Source organism: Pongo abelii, chromosome 5 (assembly GCF_028885655.2).
Source record: "Pongo abelii isolate AG06213 chromosome 5, NHGRI_mPonAbe1-v2.0_pri, whole genome shotgun sequence".
Classification (NCBI taxonomy): Eukaryota; Metazoa; Chordata; class Mammalia; order Primates; family Hominidae; genus Pongo; species Pongo abelii.
In genome coordinates, this window is record NC_071990.2 from 89,325,308 (window position 1) to 89,351,988 (window position 26,681).

Here is a 26,681-nt window from a genome sequence, read left to right on the forward strand (position 1 = left end):
TGGATCTCAGCTCACAACTTAGTCTCAGGTTCCTCATCTAAAAGTGGGGTTGGTTAACGGTACCTACCTGCATAGAGTGGTTATGTTTAGGACAGTCTTGGTAGTTGGTGAATAATCAATAATGGTAATACTGCTATTATGGTGAATATGGGAGATTTTCAAAGTACTGTCTTTAACACAGGAATCATGGTTAGACCTGGAAAGGCTTTTAAATAATCTAGCCCAGTGTGACAGATGGGATTTGCCACTTTATAGATGGAACAAAATGGCAGGGGTGGATGGGGGTGTGTGTGGGGGAGGATCTAGACAGAACAGAGCCAACAGGAGGCAGAGCCTGGACTTGCGTGAGTCTAGTCCAGAGTTTTCTCCACCACATGTGTCCTCCCACTTGGGAGTATTTGCTTCTTAGCTTCCAAGGTTTTTTTTTGGCCAGGAAAAACTATATGCAGAGTTCAAAATGGTGGTATTATTTAAACATTTAAAGATGGCAAATTCCATACTATAAAAATGCAATGCAAAAAAAAATTTGGTAGTTCATGACTTCATCATTTCAGAATATTTATTGCTATTGCTGAGTATTCTAAAAAATTTAAATGCATTAAAAATAATGTAACAGAATATCTACTCATACAGTAGACTGCTAAGATTAGATGAAGAGAAATAATATAAACATCATATAAAGATGTGCTTTCTCCCATTCCTCTCCACTTCAAAAATAAAAGGTTCAAACTACACCCCCCTGTGTCAATCAAATTTCTCAGTTTCTCAGAAAGAAAAATAGAGGCTTTCCAAGTCTTTATGCTAATCTCTACAAAGCCAGATGGATTACACTGGGTGTGGCTGACAGCAGTAGGATGTGATGCCAGCAATAGAAGGGACACAAGAGTATCACCAGTAAAACAAAGTAGATACACTTATGCTAATTTAAATCAGTAGTTTTATTACAATACGCACTGACACACAATTGGAAAAGGAATGTCCTGACATTTTCTGAGCATTTCACGGAAAGCAAATGTAACCATCCACGCAGTAGTCATCCACACCTTTTCCTAACAAAAAGCAAAAGCTTTCACATGTGATAACTGAAGAAAGCAAAGTTTTCTTATTCTTGCCTAAAAAACTTCAGTCTCAGAAAATAGTTATTGAAGTGAGCTGAGAAGGAGCACATTTCCTTCACAATGTCCAAAATCCTGCCTCTAGATTATTCCCCTGACCTTCTAAATGACTTTTATAATACTGCAGATGGTATTACGTTCAGGGGCTAAACGGGATCTACTTACAAGGCCAACTACTCTATGTCACTATAATTGAAAGGAAAGAATAAATTAAGAAAATTAAGTCCTGCTAAAATGCACAAAGACGTGAAGAAAATATCTGGGTGTATTAAAAGTGAGATGGTCTTTTCACGTAACTCATTTGAAAGGTTACAATTACCATAAACATTTTAACTCCATTAAAGATCATTGGCAAAAGCTTGCTTTCGTATCTGCAAAAGGGCTCTGCCTTTCCACAGGCTCGGAGGAAAGCAGCACACCGTGGAAGAGTCACTCGTCCTGGGGAAGCAGGCATCAGACTATTTGGAGTTGCATAGGCATTTTTTTTTAATCCATTTTGTAAAAGATACTATGGAACCTTGAGAATTTTCCCTCCTTCAATAGTCATTGTGGCATCAGTTGTTTTAATCCCTTTAGCGCCCAAATGTGCAAAAAGCACTCTAGTAAAAAACGTTATAATGGCGTTTTGGATAAATTCACTATTCACTATACGTTACACGACTTGGGAACAACGAAGAAAAAAGCCCAAGCTTGACTCAAACTATTTCATATAGAAAAGCACTGCAGGAGAAAACTTTGTTTAAAAACATTAAAACTCAGGTGAATATAAATACATTTTTGGTTCATCTGTGCTATGTCCATATAGAAATCCTGTCAGATACTCAGTCTACCAGGTAATTCAGTTGGATTTCGTGTCTGACTGAATCAGTAGAAGAATATACACTTGCATATACTTACACAGATATGCATATACATATACAATTCAGACCATGAAAATTTATTTTAAATACATTTACTTAAAACATGTACCTCTAAAAATAAATACATTAGCCTCCATTTAGCTAATTCTCAGAGTTCTTTCACAAACCAATTAGAACAGTTTATCAACAATGGCAGACAATCAATTAGCCGCCCTTTAAATCCATTATCTATCAGTAAACATTTTAAAATTCAGATGTATAACAGAAATAACATCCGCAGAATAGAATGTAGACAGAATTCTCGCTTTGAAAATAAATGTCTTGATTTCCTTGATATTTAGTTCCTACAGATGTCTACACTTTGCCTCTGCATTTACCTAGCAGTGGGAGAGCATCTTCTAGTGACAGCATTCTATTCCATGACATTACCTTCTAATCAAAGAAGTTAGCTGGCATTCCCTTTGCTGTTTTGTTTGAGAGAAGTAACACAACATCCTTTGTATTTGATATCACTCCCATAGATCACAGTGAGTTGTGTGTTTTAACGTAATTTACAATGTGCTGATACCACTGAGGTAAAGCAGAAGTAGCCCTGGCATTTAAAAAAAGAAGTCTCCCAGGAGAACAACACATAAAGGACCTGGTGGTGTATGTCCAAGTTCCATGAAGTAACTCAAAACCACTGCCAGAATGGACACACTGGATATCTGATATCATAGTCGAAACAATACAAACAGATGAAAATACTCAAAATACTTCCTTTAGAAACAATGCAATTCACAAAAATGGAGCTTTACTTTTTTCTTTTACATTTCCAAAAAACTTGTTAAAATGATATAAACCAGACCAAGTTGTTTAATATAGTACAACTTAACAACCCTGTCATTTGTTTTTGAATACAGGGATCTCAGAAATGTAGGAAATCCACGGTAAATGATAGCAAGAATGTTTAATGCCATTGCCTGAATTTTTTAAAAGGAAAATTTGCTACAGTTGTAACACAACTTCTAAAAAATACTGTTTTATGGGCTCACAGTTTCCAGATTGTTAACTTTATAAATTAAATGTGAAGTTACCCATATATAAACAAGGCCTCTTTTTCATTGATTTCCATCTTGTTTAAACCTTTGGATATTTCAATCTTCAGATTCCACAAGGTAAGGCTGAGTTTATCAGATAAATAAAATGTTTAAGTCCATGATGTATTGCAGCACTGAGGAAACGAATGCATCAAGTATTTACAGGCTGGCTACAATACCTTTCTTTTTTAAAAAAAAATTCAAATGTGTATCAACATGAAGCCACAGTTTTTCAATTTCTCTGGCTACAAAAATGGGCAACAGCATTTTTTCCTCATTCCTCTTTCTTCTTAACCCTGAAGTCACAGGCAGGTCTTAGGTTAAAGGGCGTGGTCTTTTGGGAGGTGGTGGTGGCATGAGCTCCGTGTCAGGGTCCAGATGATGCTTTCGCTTCTGTCCTTGAGAAGCTGCAGTACATCTGTCGATGAACTCAAACAGCATCTCCTTGGTGACAGGGTTTGAGATGCTGTTGCACACAGCTGTGGGCGAAGGGAGACACAGGTCTCACGTGAGGGTTAATTAAGGCAGCTGACTCACCACAGGCTTATGAGAAAGGTTTTCTTCCCAATATACTAAATACTTTCATTTTACCCATTTGAGTGATGTGCTTCACATTGAACTATCTCCTCCCTACCCTACACCCAAAATATGCGCTTGTCTAATGGCTACTCTTTACTGCAGTATTAATTTTAAACCAAAACTTTAAATATTTGGGCTATAAGCATGTCTTCTCCACGGTTTTCTATCCCTCCCAAACCAGTTTTTATGGGATTTTAATCTAACACAACGCATTGCACCATAGTCTGTTTCAACTAAAACTTCTACAGAAAACGTGCACTACGGTCCTTCAATCTTTCTCTCAGAAAGAAGTCTACTCTACGAAACATAAAACATGGCACCAGCTACCATTCCTATTGAATAGGTGGTTTCATTGTAGCTAGCAGACCATATTATCTTCTCTTATCAAAATTTAGTGCCAGTCCTTTTCATTTTATTTACCTATTTGGTCTTGGAAGAAAAGACATTGGCTTAATCATCCCATGATTAACTCATGCAAGATGAGTTAACTTTTGAAATTAGCTCATCTTGTCTGAACACAGATGCTAGTTCCAATGAGAACTCCTAAATGTACAACAGTAACTTTTAAACTGCAAAGCTGAAACTGGCAATTTCAATATTTTCTCATTAGCTTATCATATCATCATCCTCCTCCTCATCAACTGCACATTCTAAAAGTAAAATTTGATTAACCTGTTATCTTGGTTTTTACCTTTCTTCAACTCCACTAAAAATGCAATCCAGAGCAACAACTGCTACTGGTAGTGGTATACCTTATAAACTTCAATTAATTTGTGCTGTTCCCCATGAAAGAAACTTACTATTCTGAATTCCCAAAGCATTCATATTGTACCCAAAGAACACTCTGAAGAATAGCATAGCAGATTTTGTCTTTTTAAATGGTTTTCGTTTACTTTGTTCTCCATTGTTTATAAAGCTATTTTAAGAGCTGGAAATTACATTTTCCCCTGCTAATTTTGTCTTTTACCATCTGGCAAACAATGGTTTTTATAGTTTTGAATAGATCTGAAATTATCATGATTTCTGTTGTTGTTGTTGTTCAATAAATTCAACTTGTATACAGCCCAGTATCCTGCCCTTTAAACTTCTCTTTTGGGTGCATGGGCACAAGACCACCAGTTTAGAGAGAAGAACCTACAAGCCAACCGGAGCCAAACAGAATATAGACTTGACTTATCTTTCCCATCAAACAAGGATGAAGTCCAAATGACTATGCCTCATTAAGCAAAACAACAAAGGCAGCACACTTTGGGTCTAACACCTTAATTTTAGCTTTAAATATAATAAGCACTGGTAAGTTGTCATACTCACCCATGGCAGTGTTGTAGGCATTAGGAAAACTTTTGTCTGTTCTCTGTCTCATGAAGACCCAGCTGTTGTTCTCAAATTTGCATTCTATAATTTTGTTGTCATACTGTTTCAGCTCTTTTGTCACCTGTTTTAAAAGAGAATTGAGGAAAATATTTAAATAACTTGAAAGGCTTTTTGCTTCTACTATGTGACAGGCACATTAGGAAATGATAAAAATACCTCAGTAACTCTTCATGCAGAGCTCTGTGTCATCTGAAGTATCTAATCAAGCTTAAGGTATGGTGTGCACTCCCTTGTACACATGCTCACTTATCCAACATTTTATAAATAATTGTGAAAACGGCTGTCAATATATAGCAATTAAAAGAAGCTAGGCAGAAACCAGCCATGCTGGGCCAAATGCAAATATGTTACCATGGGGACCAATGCCTTCAATATTGTCTGTGTCTCTACGGCTTTCAGAAATTGAGTATACTGCCTAGGTTTCATCAACTTTCAGAAAGGTCTAACCATCTAAATTCCTACGTTAAAATCTAAGAAATGCCCTGTACTAGTTAAATGAAAAAGTTACATATCAATAGCAAATACTAGGATCAAATTCAGGCAATGTACATCCTAAATATTTTGCTTTCCAAGCAGTGACAATTAACCAACAATCTAATCTTCAGGAAACTTACCCTTTCCATCCCCAAACTAGTACAAATTTACAGATGAAGCTATTTGTGACATTAGTTGATGGGTTTTTTGGCTTCTTCACCTCAGATGACTGAATATGGATACTCTATCAAACCTAACAAGTATCCATGGTAACTATGAACCTTTTAAAAGATATTTCACTGGGCTGTGAGAATGGTTTTCATAAATAGGAACCTAAGCTTATCTTTGTAGTTTTCCAATCAAATGCCAGTCATGGTAATATTTTAATTCTGTCCTCATCTTTCATGGCTAACAACTTTTCCTCACAATATGGTAGATTGCAATCATTTAACTTCATTAGCATTATCTGAAACATTCTCATTTTTCTACCCACATATTCACTACCACCTAGGAATATGACGAGAAGTAAGTTTTTAAAAGATGCTTTTAATTCGCAGATTAGGCAGTACATGTCTTCATAAAAACTTTCAAACTATATTCCTTTCCCTTTACATTTGATTGTACCATCTGCATTTTCAACAAATCCAACAGGTGCAATACATTCAGTGGTTTTGGAACTAGACATGCCCAAAAAAGTGATATTCCAAGTAGCAAACTTGCTAAATTTATCCTCAAATATTCATTATTTTAGTCACAATTCTCTTGCCTTGCTTTCTAGGGACCCATTCTTTTATTCTGGAAACACTGTGTATATGCAAGTATTGGACAACTCATTCAGTTAGGTAAACACAGTTTTGCTATACCACATGTAGGGTCTAACAGAAATAAGTTTCTAAACCTTTCAATGTCTATTTCCTAATTGCTAAAATGGGGAACAAGTTCCTAATTTACTGGGTCACTGAAAGATTAATAATTGAAAGTGCCTGGGATATAGCAGACAATCAGTAAAATTGTTAACCAAATATAAAATTAGGCAATGAAACATTGCTTTTTAAAATCTGTGGTAAAAAAAACATTAAATTTTCCATCTTAACCATTTTTAAGTGTACAGTTCAGCAATGCTAAGTGTATTCACATATTTTCCAACAGATGTCTAGAACTTTTCCATCTTGCAACACTGAAATGCTATACTCCCTAAACACTAACTCCCCCCCCTTCCCCTCTACCCAGACCTTGATAACTGCCTTTCTACTTTCTGTTTCTATGATTTTGACTACTTTAGATACTTCATACGAGTATTAACAGAATCACACACTATTTGTCCTTTTGTGACTGGCTTGTTTCACTTAGCATAATGTCCTTGAGGTTTATTCACGTTGTAGCATGTGACAGAAATTCTTTCTTTTTAAAGGTAGAATAATATTCCACTGTATGTATACACCACATTTTCTTTAGCCACTCATCTGTCAACGGACATGTGGGCTGCTTCTACCTCTTGGCTATTTTGGATAATGTTGCAATGAACGTGGGTGTGAAAATATCTCTTCGAGATCCGGTTTTAAATTATTTTGGATATACACCCAGAGGCAGTATCACTGGATCATAATTTTATTTTTAATCTTTTGAGGACCCCTTTGTTTTCCATAATGGCTGCATCAATTTACATTCTCACTAACAGTATGCAAGGGTTCCAACATCACATCCTTAACACTTGTTAGTTTTTGTTCTTTTTTTTTCTTTTTTTAATTGATGCCCATTGTTTACTGTGCTGTAATTTAAACTTTTGTTCTTTCATAGTGGCCATCCTGATGGTGTCAGGTGCTATCTCATTGTGGTTTTGATTTGCATTTCCCTAATGACTGAGAATCTTTCCATGTGCTTATTGATTGTATACTTTCTTCAGTATACAAGAATCTTCGCCCATTTTTTAATTGGGTTGTTTATTGTTGTTGAGATGTAGGAGTTCCTTATATATTCTGGACATTAACCTCTTATCAGATGGACGATTTGCAATTATTTTCTCCCATTCTGTAGGCTGCCTTTTCACACTGCCGATTGATTCCTTTGATGTACATAAGTTTTTAACTTTGATGTAGTCCTCTTTATTTTTTATTTTTTTGCCTATGATTTTGGTGTTGCACACAAGAAATCGTTGCCTAATCCAATGTCCTAAAGATTTGTCCTGGCCGGGCACAGTGGTTCACGCCTGTAATCCCAGCACTTTGGGAGGCCGAGATGGGCGGATCGTGAGGTCAGGAGATCGAGACCATCCTGGCTAACACAGTGAAACCCTGTCTCTACTAAAAATACAAAAAGATTAGCCGGGCGTGGTAGTGGGTGCCTGTAGTCCCAGCTACCCGGGAGGCTGACGCAGGAGAATGGCGTGAACCTGGGAGGCAGAGCTTGCAGTGAGCCGAGATCGCACCACTGCACTCCAGCCTGGGCAACAGAGGGAGACTGTCTCAAAAAAAAAAAAGATTTCTCATATGTTATCTTTTACAAGTTTAATAGTTTAAGGTCTTATGTTTTGGTCTTTATTTTTGTGTTAATTTTTGTATATGGTGTAAGGTAGGGGTTCAACTTCATTCTTTTGCATGTGGATGTTGCTTTCCCAACACTGTCAGTTGAAGATATTGATTGTCCCTTCCCATTGTGTAGTATTGGCGCCCTTGTGGCAAATCATTTGGCCATATATGCAATGATTTATTTCTGGGCTCTCTATTCTGCTCCATTGGTTTGTATCTCTACCTTTATGCCAGTAATTAAGTATGCCATCTAAATTAGATGCTTTGAAGTATGTTTTGAAATCAGGAAGTGTGAGGCCTCCAACTTTTTTCTTTCTCAAGATTGTTTTGGCCTTTTGGGGTCTATTGAGATTCTGTATGAATTTTAAGATAGTTTTTTAATTTCTGCAAAAAATACTATTGGGATTTTGATAGGGGTGGAATGCATTTTAGTAGTATAAATATTTTAATAATATTAAGTCTTCCAATCCACAAGCATGAATGTCTTTCTATTTATTTGTATCTTCTTTGATTTCTTTCAGCAAGAAACACTGCTTAATTAAAAAAAAAAAAACTTACAAGTAAATTTACTAAAGGAACCATGATGACATAGGAAGGTTCGCTTTGAAAACAGCTGTCAAGAAAATTTTATCATATGCACTTTACAAGAATGGCTTGCTGGTCAACAATGTGTAGTCTGTACTTTTGCTGACTAGCAATTGTGGTCTTTATCATATAGCTTATCATTCTTGTGTTCTCAGTTTCAGAATTGCTATAAATTATGTGTTACTCAATCTGACTATAACAATTAAGCAGTACTATTAACTATCTGTGTATCTCCTTGGCCACTAAAAATCTGGTAAACAGAGCTTTCCAGAAAACGCACGCACCTGCCACTACTAACCTAAACGTATTTCCGTATTTAAGAACAATACATCATTCTTCATTGATCACACCAGTTATAGTCCCAAGATAGACACACTACAAGTTACTCATTTGGTTAGGTGGTAAAATATATTTAACTAATAAAAATACTATCTCCCACATGTATACAAACTAAAAACAGTTTCCAATAATGGTCGGATCAAAAGAATGACTGGTATACAGGAGAGGAGTTTAATTTTAGATCTAATTTGTTACTATGACAATAATCATCCTCAGCCAATTACATATTATTATTTACTAAAACTGGACCCCATCAGGTCTTCTAATCAACTGTTATCCTAGTTTGAGTTAATGAGACCTTGAAAGTAAAAAGAATAAAATATTTATAAAACAAGATTTCACATCTGTACCCCAAATTACATTGAACTGATGAGGTTTTACTGTTTCTGAAAAAAACAGAGCAACACACCGTATATTTTATGTTGAAAAAAATTTGTTGCCTGTATCCATCTGATTGCATACCACACTTTTATACTATTTGAATCTATCAATAATCTGGGGTTAAGAAACTATCAGATGAAACTGGATCTAGTATTTCTGAAGATTTTAAATTAGCAGCTCAAAGAAAAGTTTCACTTATTAATTTTGGCATTCATCTGTAACTCTTGCCTGAGCAATTATTCCTGCGGTGTTCTAATGGGATTTTCTGTATCCTCCATTCCTTCTACATCTATTATCTAGAGTTCTTCCGTGAGAAAGATTTGTCCCTTCTCCCCTATTTATTCATTTAATTGCTTATGTGTATTGGTATGGACTCATGGATATTTATTTTATTATTTGGTTTATAATAAAATATACATCACTTATTTCATTGCTCAAATTGTTCTAGTTTTGGCCACTGAAAACTCTCAGTTTGGCTTCCATGTCTTTTTATCTTGCTTCCACCTTTTCTCCATGGGGCCCCCTACCACAGATTTTTCTTTTTTTTTTCTGAGACAAGGTCTCAGTCTGTCACCCAGGCTGGAGTGCAGTGGTGCGATCACAACTCACTGCAGCCTCAACTTCCTTGGCTCACATCATCCTCCCGCCTCAGCCTCCCAAGTAGTTGAGACCACAGTTGTGCACTACCACACCTGGCTAATATTGCAATTTTTTTTGTAGAGATGGGGTATCCCTATGTTGTTCAGGATGGTCTCAAACTCCTGGGCTCAAGCAATCCTCTGGCCTTGGCCTCCCAAAGTGCTGGGATTACATGGGTGAGCCACTGCACCCAGCCTACTGGGGATTTTTTTAAAGAACAGAATTACTCTTCAACAGTCCAGGTTATGCTAAGAAAGTACTGCCACAACTTATTTTGGTCAGAATTAAAAATTACTATTAAGAAGAAGGACAGAGGGAGAAAGAAGGAAAGAAGAACGGGGGTGTGGAATGAATATATGAGACTATAAATAAATTTTTGTACACAGAGTTAAACTAAATTGACCATTTTTTTTCTTTTCTGAAGTTATAATCCTACCTTTTGATAATTCAAAATCTACTTCTATAGTGTGACAGAAGGTGGATTTTTTAAACATATCTCAAGTAAATGAACTCAAACAAAAATCTTGTTTTCACGTAAATAACTTCGGTTTTTAGTCCTTATGAAGGCAGAGAAAATAAAACATATACATCAGAAATAAGATGGAATTATAAAAGTTTTCCACGTGGTGTCACAGCAATATAAATAGCTTTAGTCTGAATTATTAGATAAACAGTCTTCTAGAACTACTACCTTATAGCAGGGCCATGACATATTATTACTTTAAGAAAGTGTGTCCGCCTACTAAAAGAAGTAAAATACGTGTCACATTATCGTTTTAAAACACGTTAGACTAGTACTTCAAAAAACGTTCCTCTGCTGAAATCTATTGGTGTTTGTGCCTCTATAATGAGGAACCACTGTATAAATGGCACGTCTTGCATTTGCTAGGTTAGAAACCCAGCAGCAGGAAGTTTCTCCTTCGTGAATGGTGGTGTCTTCATGCCCTTCAGTCAGATACGCAACTAATGAAAGCAGTTACTTAGGAAAGAAGCAGCTATAACTCTACCTTATTTACTTATCCCAAGTCATTATAGACAAGTCACAACTAAAGGGTATGAAATTCACACTAAACTACATATTTCTACCATCCAATAAAATCAGAGTTAGTCTTAGCTATTATTTCATAGAAAATAACTGGACAGATAAACAAAAACATGTTAGTAGTGGTTATTGGTGGATGGTGGAATTAGAAGTGACTTTTATTTTCTTCTCCATGTTTTGCTGTATTTTCCAAACTTTCAACATTATGTATGTTTAACTATCATACTTTTTTTGAAACAAAAAATCCTAAAATAAACTACGTTTCACCAACGATGATAAACATCAGGTTGGTTTTTAATGTAGAGGTACAAAACATAAGAAATAAATATTTAAATGGAAAACAAAAAGTCTTGGAATAATGCTCTGAGTCCACAGCTTGCAAACTGTAATGAGGCACCCCAGAGAGCTACAGCAAATTCACAAGAGCATTGTGGAATATTTTACATTTTTAGGGAAAGACAGTGACAGGAGTTGGACACCATAAAAAATACTAGTTGAAGCGAGTTCACAGTTTTAATGCAGAATTCCTTTAGACGACATTATGTCTTTGTAAAGCTGGGTCTGGGGCAGTTATCTTGATTAAAACCACATATTGTGCAAAAAAATCAAGGTGGAACAGGACATGTAGTTGTGGTGTCCAAACTGATTCCAAGGTTTGAGAAGTTGTATGCTCTTTAACACATGCTAAGTTGTTTGGACATAAACACTTAGTTGTTTGGATCTATCTGCTTAATAAATGGAATTGTTAGGTATTTCTGTTGGCTTAGAGGTACTGTGTATGAGGCAACATGAACCAAGCACCTTTGCTAGCCTCTGGCCTAAGTCCTTTTCATTCATCCTTTCTGATCCTATCTCTAAAACCTACACACAGATTTATGTCTAGCACTTAGTGGAAATCAACCAGAGTATGAAGAACTTTGCTGGAGGTGCAGAAACCAGATCATGGTACAAAACAGAATTTCTATGAAGTTAATTTCATTAACTCTGATCTAGATCAATAAAGTATGTGCTCTTCATTGGTTGTACCAGTTTAGAGTAGAGGAGATCCTCAGGAAAGACATTTCCTTAAATTCCAGAATCATGTGCCTCAGCTTATCAACCAGCTTGTACTGTTGATAGCTGGTTAAGTAAAGGAGGCTAGTATTATTTCTAAGCTTTTCTCTGCCTCCCTTTCTCCTTCCTACTCCTTCCCCACCTCCCCAAAAACAAAACAAAAGGTTTTAAGACTTAAATATCTTCCCTTTGACACAAGAATGGATAACATGCATTTGTACTCTATTTCTGAGTGACTAAGATGGCATGTATTCTTATTTCTCAGTGTCTAAGGTGGCATCTATTCCAGCACTACAATCTGTTAAATAAAAAGTATGCGAGGCCATTAGTTTGGACTAAGCTCCTACACTAAGCCCCAACAGACCAGATTAAAAACCAAAATGGAGTCACTTATATTGAAGCCCCACAGCACCAAACTGAAACTTAGATGTTACCTGACCTGAGAAATCAGAGGGAGATAATAGCCAAAATTCTGAAATAGGCCAGTTTCAGTTGGCATGATAATAAAGTTCCCTCTGCTTTAATCCTTATCCCAGAAAAAGTAACCTGAAATAACCTGATGTTAACCAGTTATTTTTCTGTTTGTTGTTGTGCTTCCCTGTTCCCACCTCACAAGGACAATAACTTTAAATGACCAATCTACTTTTTGTCATTTGTTTCTGCTTTCTTCAGCCTTTTTCTGTATATAAAACCAACCTCCCTTGCTCAGCTCCTCAGAACACTTATGCTATTTTATGGAATACAGTGTTGCCCAATTCTAGAATTGCAAATTAAAGCCAATTAAGATCTTTAAATTTGTTGTAATTTTGTCTTTTGACAAATCAAAATGAAAGTAAATGTTTCAGTTAAACACCAAGTTTATAAAATATACTCAATTATTAAACACCTACATAGGCATACGAGTGTTAGCTGATATACAGAGCTAACCCCAAAAGATAGTTTTGATGGATGGCAAATATTTTGTGGATACTCATACATAAAATTTACAGTCAAATATCCATCTAGTTTGTATTTACTATGATGACTATCATTCCTTCATCTACTCTCATGTGGCTTCTACTTTTTCCACTCCAGCAAAACTCTGGCTGCGTTCGTCAATGACCTCTGTTGCTAAATCAAATGGACTCATCTTATTTGACCCCTCAGCATTGTCTTACACATTTAAATTCTGCCTCTTTAAAAACATTTCTCTTTTCTAGGCTTCCAGGAAACAAAATCTGGTTTTCCTCCTCTATCCTTTGCTACTCCTTCTCAGGCTTCTTTGCTAACTACTTCTCTTTTAAAGTTGACAAGTCCCTAGGGGCTGGTACTGGATTCTTTTCTTTCTCTAGCAATCTTATTTACCTCCATAGTTTTAAATACCATCTGTATGTGAATAACTCCCAAATGTTCTTTCTTGCCATCGTTCCTGAGCTCTAGAACCATCATTCCTTCCACCTGACAAATACTGATCAACCGTGTGCCCGGTAAGGTGTTGTGGAGTGGTGACATAATGGTAAACAAGGTAGACACAGTCTCTGATCTTTGGAATGTAGTCTAGTGTGAAAGGCAGACAACAAACAAGAAAACAACTACAAAATGTTTACAAAATGATAATGCCTATGGAGAAAATATTGTGTAACAGAGACTAATGCAGAGAGAAAAATATCTGGCTTTAGGTGGGTTCTGAGGAGATGATATTTAAGCTAAGACCTATAGGATGATAAGACCCCAGCCCAAAAAAGGAAAGCAAGGAGGGAGGGAAGGCAGTAGAAAGGAAGCAAAAGTAAGTGGGAGTGCCAAGGGGAGGGGAGACACACACACTTAAGACAGTGATTAACAACGTGTCCAAAGGCCTGAGGTAAAAAAGATCTTATGATCTTGGATGCTGAAGCTACAAAGGCAATGCAACGGAAATAAAGTCTCTACAAGCCTTTGAATGGGGTCTCACATAGATCTAACTCATTTCCAAGCTCTTCTTCTTATATCCTGTAATTAACTATATCGGTAAATATATGTTTTTTCAAAACTCAACTTTTCACCTGCTTCCAAATCTGTTTCTTCTCTTGTCTTCTCCAATGAAGTAAATGGCAACTCCATCCACCCAATTCCTTGTGACAGAGATCTTGGTGTCCTCCTGATCCCTTCCTCTTCTTTCCCCTAATATTCAATTCATTACTCAGGCCTCTTAATTCTACAACCAAAATATAATCTGAGTATATTTGTTTCTTCTCTTACTGTCATCATCATAGTCCAACCTATCATAGTGTCTCAGATTCTTGTGACAGCTTCCAAACTGGTCTCTTTTATATTTTCCCATCCTATCAATTCCTTATACTGAAGCCACACTTATTTTTGAAAAATGTTAATCCAATCAAGTCATTCTCTTGCTTAAAAGAAAAACAAATAAAAGACCTACAGGTTGAAAAGGAAGAAATAGGACTGTCTTTATTCACAGACAACACGATTACTTACATAGAAGGATCTACAAAGAGGCTCCTAGAACCAATAAGTTTAACAAGGCTGCAGAATCCAAGGATGTTAAATACATACATAAACGGATGCAGACTATAAGAATACTAAAACCAACTGAATTTCTATACACCAATAATGAACAGTTGGAAATTTAAATTTTTAAAGTATAATTTATAATAACACAACTAAAAAACATGAAATAGGTATAAATCTAAAAATAATATGTGCAGGATCTGCATGTTGACAACTACAAAATACTGATGAAAGAAAGAAATCAAGGAGAACCTAAATAAAAAGAGATATACACCATGTTCATGGATTGAAAGATTCAATATTGTTAAGATGTCAATTCTTCCCAAAGTGATCTATAGATTTAACATAATCACAAGCAAAATCCCCAAAGGCTTTTTAATGGATATCAACAACCTGATTTATGTGGAAAGCCAAAGAAACTAGAACAATTTTGAAAAAGAACAAATTTGAAGAAGTGATACTAACTGATCTCAAAACTTAGTATAAAGCTATAGTTATCAAGACAGTGTGGTATTATTGGTAAGCAGAGAGACACATGGATCAGCGAAACAGAATAGAGAGCTCACAAATAAATCCACAAATATAAGGTCAACTGATATTTGACCAAGGCACAAAGGCAATGCAATGAAGAAATGATAGTCTTTTCAATAAATGGTACTGGAAAAATTGGATATTCATACATAAAATACGCATCTCAATCTACATTATTCACATTACACAAAAATTAAACTGCACAGTACACCTAAATAAATATAGAACTGAAAATTATAAAACTTCTAAAAGAAAATCTTTGTGACCTAGGGTTAGGCAAAATTTCTTAGAAATGACACCAAAAACATGATTCATAAAATAAAAAACTGATAAACTGCATCAAAATTTAAAGCTTATGCTCTCTAAATATATTGTTAAGAGAATGAAAAGACAAAGCATAGATTATAATAAAATATTTGAAAATCACGTATCTGACAAAGAATTTGTACCAGAACACATGAAAAAAATCTTCAAACTCAGTAAGAAACAAACAACTAAATTTAAAAAATGGGCAAAAGATTTGAACAGACACTTTACCAAAGAAGCTATATAGATGACAAATAAGCAAATAAAAATACTGTATGTTCAAAATCATTTTAGTCATTAGGAAAATGCAAATTAAAATCACACTGAGATACTATATATACCTATTAGAATGTCTAAAATAAAATATATTGACAATATCAAAGTGTTGACAACAATGCAAGGCAACTGAACTCTTGTATATTGCTAGTGGAAATGTAAAATTGTATAACCATGTTGGAAAACAGTTTGGCAGTTTCTTTATAAAGTCAAACATACATTTACCACAAGAGCCGGCAATTTTACTCCTAGATATTTTACCCAAGATAAATGAAAACATTTGTTCACACAGAAACTTGAATAAAAATGTTTACAGTATATTTATTTGTGACCATCCAAAACTGGAAACAACTTAAATGCCCTTCAAATGGTGAATAAACACATTGCAGTATAGCCAGACAATGAAATACTACTCAGGAATAAGAACTATTAGTAAACTATTGGTAAATACAATAATATGGATGAATTCCAAATGCATTGAGCTGAACTGAAGAAGCTTGACTTTAAAAGCTAGAGTATGTGATTCCATTTATATGACATATTGGAAAACGCAAAATTATATCAACAGAAAGCAGACTAGGATTTAGGAGTGGGGAAAGCAATTTATTACAAAGGGGTTGTCATGTGGGGCTCTTTTTTAATGGCGGTGGTGGGGGCTGGTGATAGAACTATTTTGTCTTGATTGTAGTAGTGGCTCTATGCCTATATGCACTTGTCTAAGCTCATACACCAAAAGGAGTGAATTACTGTATGTAGAAGGTAAATAAAAACAAAAATAATACAAAAAAACAAGAAATAGGTCAGTTAAAAAAAAAGTAATTCCAGTCACGTCATCCTTGTCAGTGGCTTCCCATTACAAAGCACTAAATGACATAGCCCTGCTTATTTTTCTAGCTCTAATAAATTGTCTTAGTGTACCCTACATGTTTCATTTACATTATCTATCATTGTAAGTTATTTGTTGGTTATTGATTTGTCAATCCAATGGTTAATAATTATGGAATACTAACTAGATGTAGAGTACTGTTCTAAGGGTTCTGCATCATTTATTTAATGCTCACAACAACTCTAGGAAGTAGGTATTAATATCCCCATTTCACAGAGGGAAACAGAGGCATAGAGGAGTTATATAATTTGATCAGGGGTTAATAGACAGTAAATGGTGAAGAAGCATATTGTATCCCTACTAAGTTCTCTAATACAGTATCTAATTTAATCTGTACAAGAGTCCACTGAGATATCCAGATGTGGAAGCTGAAGCCAGAGAGTTTAAGTAATTTGCATGAGGATATAGAGCTGATTTGTTTTATTAACAAAATTTGAATTCTAGGTCTTCATGAATCAAAAATCTATGTCCTTCTTTTCCCTAAGAATCTAGGCTCTAGGTTGAAAAAATATTAAAGGAGAAAAAGGTAGACTACACTTGTGGACAATTTTACTTCTTTAGTATTTAAGTATTTAAAACAGTAATTTATGTAATTATTTCCAAGGATTACATTTCACTCGGGAGAGTCTAAAGGTGGGAGACAAAGCAATATAAGACTGATGAGGGCAGAAGGGCATAATACATTGGCTTGAACCAAGCACAGTATCTGCTAAAGTTTCTTTCTCTTCACTTCCCAAATGCACGTCATTCTGACTGCATCATCTCTGCTGTTTGCTATTCTAATTGCAGCACAAACCACAAATCACAGCAAATTGCAGAATTTCTCAATCATTAAGAATTTACAATAGGTTAATTTTTAAATGGGCTGCATTTCACAGCTGCAAAGCTTTTGTCTGATTTCTAGACTAAATGAGAAGCCATTATTGGGTTGAATGACCTTTCTATAGGCATAACTAGCAAAAATAAGAGGTCACATGGACAAAACAAGCAGCTCTGCCAGGTAAGGTGAGGTAGTGGTAATGACTTACTAAACAGAGTGCCAAACTCTACGGCATAATATATTAGTTCTCTGTTTAGTACTAATACCAAGCATGATGAGAATTATAAGCAGATCATGGATTCAATACATGCTTGGGATAATAAAATAGATATACAACCAAGGAAAGCTTTAACATCCACCATTAACATGAGGAGGAGGCTAAAAATGCAATATGCATGTCTAACACTTTTTTCTTTATAGTTATACATACAATGACAGGCTTATTTGATGTTGCTCATTTTTTAAGATGTCTGTTACACAACCAATGCAAATATTTCATAAAGTATTTTTTCACATTGAATTTAATAAATGGTCTACCTACTTCTGGCAGTAACAAATAACTAAGTTTTATTTTAATGATTATTAAATATCCATGTTTAACAAAGTTCACAATGTATTAGACCTAATAATATTTGAACTAGGCAATTCATTTAAGAAGTCAATGTATAGTTCAGATTACTTCAAGGAGTCCTTACATTTATTTTCAAGGACTTGCTAACAATTTGGATCCAATAGTGTTCTCTTTTTTTTTCAGTCTTTTAGCAATGTGTGCTGGTTACATATAACTATCTCCTTTCTCACCCATTTTAAACTCAACTATTCAACTATGCCTTTCTTACAGGACAGAGAGACCTCAACAGAACTGTCCTCTGGATAGATCTAATGTGGTTATGTGGGAGTAAACCAAAATGCTTAAAAAATAAATAAAGATTCCCTTCTTATTTAGCCTGTCACCAACAATAGAACACCAACAATAATGTTGAGGTTTTCTCCTTTTAATCTTCTAAACTCTTTCTCCTTTAAAATCACTCAATTTGCCTTAGTGGCACTTACAGGCACTGAAGACCACAGACTCACACAGCTTTGAACCATTAGACTAGAAACACAGAACTCTTTAGTTTAGTGAAAAATGTTCTTGTGGTGATCTGGACTCACCCGAGCAAACAAACTTCTAGGATTCCTTTCTTACAAGTCTGTACCTCAAGTCAATGCAAAGTCTCACTGAGACCTTCTGACCAACTGTAACTTGCAGCTATAACCTGCCTTTGATATGTCCAATTGGGTATTTTACTGTTTGCCATGCACAGATCATTGCAATTTTATATATGCTTTCTCAACAACTATATTTCTTCTACTTTGAGAAAGAAATCTTGAAGTTATTGACAAAGGCATTACGTAAGTACAGAGTGATAATAACATTGCTCAGAGCCCTAGAGTTTCATTTTGTGTCTCTATGCACTCCTTGAAAAACATTCGTGATGGATTTGTTTAAATTTTCCTCATCAGCTCCAGGTATAGCGGCTATTTAAAAAGCCACTCAGAAAATGTTGAAAATCTGAAAATGATTACAATAAATTATCTGCATCAAGTATCACATTCCCTAAATATCTTCTCCCCTAAAACCCAAAAACACCACAATAACTTCTCTCAGATAATCAACCATTTTAGAGCTGAAACTCCAAGCAGGAAACTTTAAAATCATCAAATAAAACCCTTTTATTCTGAAATATTCAAGTACTAAAGTGCCCTCCCCAATTATCTCTATTAATTGGTGTGTATGTGTGAACATTCACATACTGGGGTGTTATAAAACCAGAGGAAATAGCAAATTCATTACTTTGGTAACTTGTACTCAAAATTAATTTAAGGTTTATAGCCAATATATTTATATTCATCATAGATATTTACTTTTTAAGTTATTGACAGATTTTTTCCTTCATAGGAGAAGGAAGGGGAGAGACTAACATTTATTAACTACCTGTGATGTAGCTGAGCACTTTACATACACTGTTATCCTTTTTGTAATAATGAGGAAATTAAGAATGAGAATATTTAAATAGTTTCTTCAAGACAGCATTTGGATCTAGAGCTCTACATCGCACTACCTCTTGGTATTAACTGGGAAATTCAACACACTAGAGGAAAAGGAAAATTTTATTACTGTTTACTCCAAATCAAGAAATGACTAACAGTTAAAAAGCTAAGGGAGTTCGGCTAATGGAGCATTCTTTGCAGTCACCATAAACTAAAGGAGAGACATGTGAACTCTCATAGGTCAGGCTGAGTTTAATGTAATATAATCTTCTAAAACAGAAATAAGAAACATAGGCTGCATGTGAAGAAAAAAAAATCCCAAAACTATGAGCCTCAAGTGCCATGTGTTGGTCAATACTAGTCTGGAGAAAAGGGGTCTGGAAGGAAGATAGGACAAACAAAGTAGGAGAAATCTCAAAAGTGGGCAGGGAAAAGATGTGGAGAAGACGAAGAAAGTTCTAAGCGTCCTAAACTGGGTCTGTGAAATGGGGATTAAGTGCATTTTGGTTGAGTAATATACAAAAATTTTACTGATTTATCAGCACTATTTAAATTTTTAGCAGGCTCCAGTGATTAAAACAGTCTTTTCCGTTCTGGCAACTGGTTTACCTGCTTTCACTTTCAAAGATGCAGGGGGAAAAAAGATGCAAACATAAAATTCAGCCTGCAGGTAAAATACGTGCTATTATCTAAAGATTTCTACATTTAGAAGTATCTGATTGCCTGATCTTTGGGAGATGAGAATTTTCACAATTCACAGTTCTTAAAGATTACATTTGGAACCACATTAAATTTCTCATTTTGTTCCCTTCTTCCCTGACCTCCCATATTTCCTCAGGTTTCTGTTCTACTGTTGTTCCAGTGAGGGTAAGGAGAATGTGTCCTAGTGGGAATAAAGAAAAAAAACAAAATAACGCAGGCAAAGAAAAAAGTTGTACATTTTTGGACGTTCACCACTCAACTGCTCTTAGCAAGTTTTCAGAGGATCTATTCTAAATTAGGTAGCTGTGGTTACCACTATTTTCTGGAAAGTTGTTTTCTGGGTATATGAAATTAAGTCCGAGGATAATTAAGGTAGGTACCTTTTCATCTTTTCTCTGGAAAGTAACTAGCACAATCTTGGTGCTTAATGAAATTATATATCAGGTAAATGATACGCTTGCCAGGAATGCTTTCAAGTGGTGAGTATTTTACAGGATATTCTCACACTAGCATGCCTCCTTCTAATTTTGATTAAGTCAGCTCAACTCCCTGACTATAAGAAATCACCATGTGAGTCTTTGAAGAATGCGCCTCCTACCAATGCCATGCTGTGCCTATGCTAACCTTTAAGCAAGTACACTGGCAACCCTGAGTTCCTGTGGTTTCCACTGTGGTAGACTGTTGGGCCAGTAGCACACTTGCTATATGAGGGTCTGCTACAGTAAAACAACAATGCAGGAAGGATCTTTGTTTTGGGGGTTTATTCAAAATTGGAGAACACTATGGAATGGTGAAAAGTAACAAGCCAAAGACTCATCATTTGCTTTGTCTGCCAGCTGCCAGCTGCCAAAGAAGACACAGTGGATCGCCTCCTGGTACTGTTCTGTGCCCAGAGGCTCCAAATTAGCACTGTTTTAACTGTCTTGCCACCACACTTCAGATGTTATCACTATCATTTCCATTTTTGCTTTTGGAATATTCCAGGGACCACAGTCCTTCAAATCCTACCATCTAATTGGTGCTAAATTTGCATACAGTCATGCTTCCTCCACTCTGGTGTAAAATGGATATTCTAGTCCTCTTCTGTAAGCTCCGTGTTTTAACTATCACACAGCCTGGAGTTTCACTAGTAGATAAATGTTGAGTAGGCCCACTGCAAAGCCTGCTGATGGCAGAGCAAATAGCTGAATTTAACCTTAAATTAATCGTGATATATGAGCTCTGAGTTAAACACCTCTGAGTTAAATAGGCCAACCAAGAGTTCAGCAAGTCGGGGGGAGGGGGTGGCAGAATGAACATCTGAGACTTTTTTTTTTTTAATTTTAATCTGACATGATAAAAAGCAAAGTAACTCATTCTTAGTTACATTTCCTTTTGTGAATTTTGTTTTTTAGTAACTTGTTTTTTTGCTTAAATTTTTTTTAGAAATCAAAACCCAACAATGAGAACAATTATGTTAATAATGCCAGGAAATTTGTTTGCTTTGTTAAATTGAGCTTCAAAAGCACTTCAATTGAACATACATTTGTGATTGCAAGTAATGTCTATTCTTATATCCATTTAAAATGTTTACTTTATTACAGCTTATTATAAATGTGAAGTCTAAAATGCAGCACCATGGCTGCTCAATTTCCAGACCACAATTTTATGATAATCATATGAAATGTATTCATGTGTCAACAGAACTGCCTAACAATGCCCCAAATGGAGTTGTTAGCAGCTCTGTATTTCTGATGGCCACACAGTTCTGTGCCCCATAACATTAAGAAACTGCTACAAATGAAAGGTTCTTTGACAATTTTAACTTAGTTTGTGGTATGTACTATGTTGCTACATATGGCTCAGTTTAATTGCTACTATCTCAGAGATCCTACAGGAAAACTGACCTTAAACATATGAATGAGATAAATGGGCTGTTACTTTTTATATGGCTGGATTGTCTTTTTAGGTAGTCTTTACACCAAAGGGGTTGAGACTGCAGAATCCCTCTGGTATTTTATGTTCCCTACTGCATGCAGTGGTGAAAAGGTACCTGGAAGATGCCTTCTATCACCTTGACATCTCACAAAGGAGTAAGGGAGCACTTATATGCAGATCCAATAAATGGAAATGAATAAAGGCTCTAGAGGTATCCCTCCCCCCCTCTCATGACTTCCTCGCTTTTGTGACAAGTAGCCCATATGATGGTGGCCAGTGCAGGAGCTGAGATCTTGAGCAACATTTTCTCAACTCTACATTTTTTTTTTTTTGAGGCCCTATGATGCAGGTACCATGCCATGTGTTTTTATGCCCCTTATTTCATTCAGAAGATCTGTTTGCCTGCAGTGGACCATATACTTTTGGATGGAGGTTGGGAGAAAAGCATCCGTCAGGAACCAGAATCATGTGATAGTAGGCTATATATATTTTTTGTTTCAAGTTTTTTTTTTTTTAACCTCCTAGAACCACTTCTCTGAGTTAGTAACAGAGAACTGTACAAATGTCTAATCAACTTTAAGACAACTGATTTTTTTGTAGCCAACTGCTTCTGAAAGAGTACCAAGTCCACCTAGGCCAACTCTTTATTTATTATTTTGAGACAAGGTCTTGATCTGTCGCCCAAGCTAGAGTGCTGTGGGATGCTCACAGCAGCCTCAACCTCCCAGGCTCAAGTGATACTCCCACCTCAGCCTTGCTAGCAGCTGGAACTACAGGCGTGTGCCACCACACTTGGCTAATTTTTTATTTTTTGTAGAGATGGGAGTTTCACCATGTTGCCCAGGCTGGTCTCAAACTCCCGAGCTCAAGCAACCCACCTGCCTTAGCCTCCCAAAGTGCTGTGATTACAGACATAAGCCACCATGCTCAGCCCCAACTCTCTTTTTAGATGGAAAACACTAAGGTTCACAGAAAGCCTGTAACTTATCCAAAGCATATGCCTCTTTGGGTGCAGAACTAGAACCAGGGTCCAGACTTGTGGCATCCCAGTCCAGCACACTGACTATGGAGTCATCTACAAGACAATCCTTCACAAACAAAAGGTATAACTTTGCAGGCAAATGTTTACTTACAGTCATTTAAGTTTGATCCAGTTTATCTAACGCAAGAAAAACAGTTTATATACCAACCAACTACAGACACAGAGACACACGCGCGCGCGCGCATGTTTCATAAAGCAATTTATTTCCTTACTTTGTGCTATTTTCTCTTCTACTTTATTTCATTAAAACAAAAACAAACAAACAAACCTGACTGAGATCCACTTAATGGATTTCAAAACCAACCATCAAAGTCAGGGGAAAAAAAATCTCACAGAATATCAAACAGAATAATGGATTGATTTCAAGCAACTAGCATGGAAGTTAATTCTAGTCTAGTATAATTCTAATCTTGAATTTTATAAACAATAGAGGTAGACAACTCTCAGGACAGGAGTCTTGGTACTCAGAATGCTAAATCAGACCCCATCTCATGGCTTCTGCCACCTTCCTTTCCCACATATTGTCTCTTTTCCCACAATGACTACACTGTAAAGAGGCTGTCCTGGCTGGGCAAATGCTCTCACCCATTTCTTCTGTAGTCTTTCTGGTATAACATTGCTACCAAAGTATAGTTGATGCTTGGCTTTAATTTAAATTTCAGATAGCATTTTTCTCTAGAGAACTGAGTCTGTTTTGTCAAATCCTAAAATATCACCACATATTATTTCAGGGTATAATCCCTTCCTTTCATTTACATGCACCCCCATTAGATGGTAAGCTCCTTGAGTGAACAAAACAAGGGCAGTCATTTTGTTCACTGCCAGATCCCCCCACTGAATACATAAAAGGTGCTCAATAAGTATGTGTAGAAAAAAAAAACTTGATGAACATTATACAAAGGAATTATAGAAATGACATCAGATGTTAAAACATTACATGGCTTTCATCCTTGGACCAGGGTCTCTTGCTCTAGGACTCTGTTCTTACTCTTCCCCCTGAATGGCATATGCATCCTCCCCTCTGGATAGCCGGTTCTTTCACCAGGATCACTTTCTCTGGAAAGCCCTTTCTGATTCCACAGGTTCTTGTGCTTCATTAATAAGAATATCTTATTCTTCCCACATCTTAGAAAGATGGTATGTTGAATTCTCTTTATCTCCAACCTGACAATAAGCTCAATTGGGATGGAACTTTAATAAAGGGCCTGGCACAGTAAGTGCTCAACTAAAATTTTCTTTTTTTTTTTTTTTAACATTTAAAAAATACAGTCTCTTTCCAATTCTGCATATATATATTAATAAAAAGTTACACACTTTGGACTGAAAACCAAATCAAAACAGAATAAGCCCAACCTAATGGCCAAATCATAAGGGTAATTAGTAGTTGGATCAACTGCACTTTTTTTTTTTTTTAAGAAGTCCCTTAAGACCATGCTGCCACATAAAATTAGGACATACAATATCATCTACTGGGGAGAGGGGAGCGGAGGAACAGAGAGAAGAAAGTAAGCAAGCAAACCATCTCACATGTATTTTTATGTCAGATGGGAAACAAACAACCAAAATAGCTAAGGCATCCTATTGCATCATATTCATTACATACCAATAATTTTCTGCTTCCTAAAATATGAACGATAATGACTCATCCATCCAGCATTTATCAGTATTGTTTATGATAGAAAAAAAGATAAACGCATCATTCCCTTCTGTATCCAGTGCACTGGATAATATATACTTTAAACATGCAAATTTTAAATAAGAAATGCATTTATACAACACAACTAATAGGAACTCAAAGGTTTTATTAACTCTTCACATTCTTATAAGCTAGTTTTACAAGATTCTTATTGTAAACAGTGGACCTAGGATACACGTAAATAAGGATGGATTTAAAGTAAGTTTCTGCCTCCCTGTCTGCCAGTCTAAAATGAGCCTACATTTCCTTCTTAAAATAATTTTCCATGTATTTCCCACAATAAAAATCTTAAGAAATATCTCCATTATAATTTTCCACCAAATCTATAGAGAGAAGGATCAGCAAATTGTCTCATGAAATATGACTTGCCAAATTAGTTCAAATTGGCCTTGGTAATAATATTCACTAGGAATGCATAGAGCTAAAAGGCTACAGACAGAGAAAAGACATATGACAAACCTCTGTGAGTCTGCCCTGAGTGTATAAAGGGTTGGCTTCGAGTCCCTTAAAATTCATCATTTTATTAATCATCCAATAGATGACTTAACGAATAGCCTACTGATAAGATCAAAATTCAAATTCAGAGGTTCTTTTGAATCTTCATTAGAATAAGTAATATAATGAAAGAATCTTAGAGGAGGTATTTTTGCAAAAAATAACTGCAGAAAATAAAATATAACTTAAAAAATATAAAAGATGAAGTACTGGTAAATATTTAATATGTGAGTGAAAATGGAAATGTGGTAATTAATGTGGAGAGAAAAATGATAGAAAATCCGAACAAGGTTAAAATGAAGTATTATACATTATTGTTATTAATAGTTCTTTCTTTTTTAACAGAGAGAGTTATGTTACTCTAATGGGATACCGAATTTTGGAGGAAAGACTCTTGAGGGATGAAAAAGCATTCCTGATAGAGCTAATAATCGTGGATGGAGAATTGAGGTTACATTTGAGTAGTGGTTTGCTAGGCTCACTCCTTTTTCCATCCTTTCTATTCACTCAGAAAACTATAAAATGCCTAGATAAAATAACAGGGCAAAAATAAACACAGAAGCAATTACTCCTTTGTATTGTTTTCTGTGTTTGGGCTGTGTGTGTGCTTATGTATGTATGCTTACAAGTATATGTATTATGTATATGATAAACATGTATATGCGATGTTTATGTGTGTTCACACATATTTGAAAATACAAAATCCAGAGATTTTAGAAAACACGTAGCTGATATTTGGTTACACGAACACTCTAAAATTTACATAGAGGAATAAATAAAGCCTTCCAATTGAGGAGTGGATAGGAACAGAAAACTCATCTTTCATCTTTTAACCTTCCAAGTCCTAGAAAGATGAACAAATCCCAGTCCCTCAATGCACATATATACAATTGCCCATACAGTCAAAATATGACAGATTCAGGAACAGAATCTGGCATTCTTGATTATCGTCCTGCAGTCTCTCCTCTATATCACACTGCCCAACACATACTTAATTTCATCATTTGTATGTATGTGATTATTCTTAATTTCCAGATATGTAGATTTACAATCATGGTTTCTAATATTTACTCTGGTATCTGAAAATGCTCATAGATTCATACATTTGTTGAGTACCTTGGAGTTGATGCAGTTCTTTTAGGGAAGCCAGTTTGGTTGTAGTCTCCTGTGGATTTAACTTGTTCTGAATTCTGTGGTATAAGGAAGGCTGTTTTAGAGTAATTCCAATTTATTTTTGCTAATTAATATATCACTCCTATGATAAACTAGATCAAACTTGTAAAAATGAGCAGATATATGTTACCATGAGATCACAGACAGTGTTTGCTAGTCATGGAGGGTTCTCAGCCTTCTCTTCTTTGGTACAGAAATGGGAGCATATCCTCCTTTTTAAGAGATGTAGGTCATTTATACAACAAGTATTTCTTCAGCTCCTACTACTGTG

General features: G+C 35.7%; 1 protein-coding gene across 6 annotated transcripts in view; it reads right to left on the reverse strand.

Annotated features, from left to right (window-relative positions):
• RNGTT (RNA guanylyltransferase and 5'-phosphatase) overlaps window positions 1–26,681 on the reverse strand; it is a 408,235-nt gene that overhangs the window by 50,499 nt on the left and 331,055 nt on the right. For 3 of the 6 annotated variants that reach the window (XM_054546049.2, XM_024248866.3, XM_054546046.2), the window contains 2 exons: window positions 4,945–5,068; window positions 920–3,533 (listed from right to left, as the gene is read on the reverse strand). In XM_054546049.2, the coding sequence (XP_054402024.1) occupies window positions 3,370–3,533; window positions 4,945–5,068 (288 nt within the window). In that variant the 3' untranslated portion in view covers window positions 920–3,369. Of the gene's footprint in view, window positions 1–919; window positions 3,534–4,938; window positions 5,069–26,353; window positions 26,428–26,681 lie in introns of those variants that run through there. The other 3 variants (XM_054546051.1, XR_008519039.1, XM_054546048.1) reach the window with 3 other exon arrangements.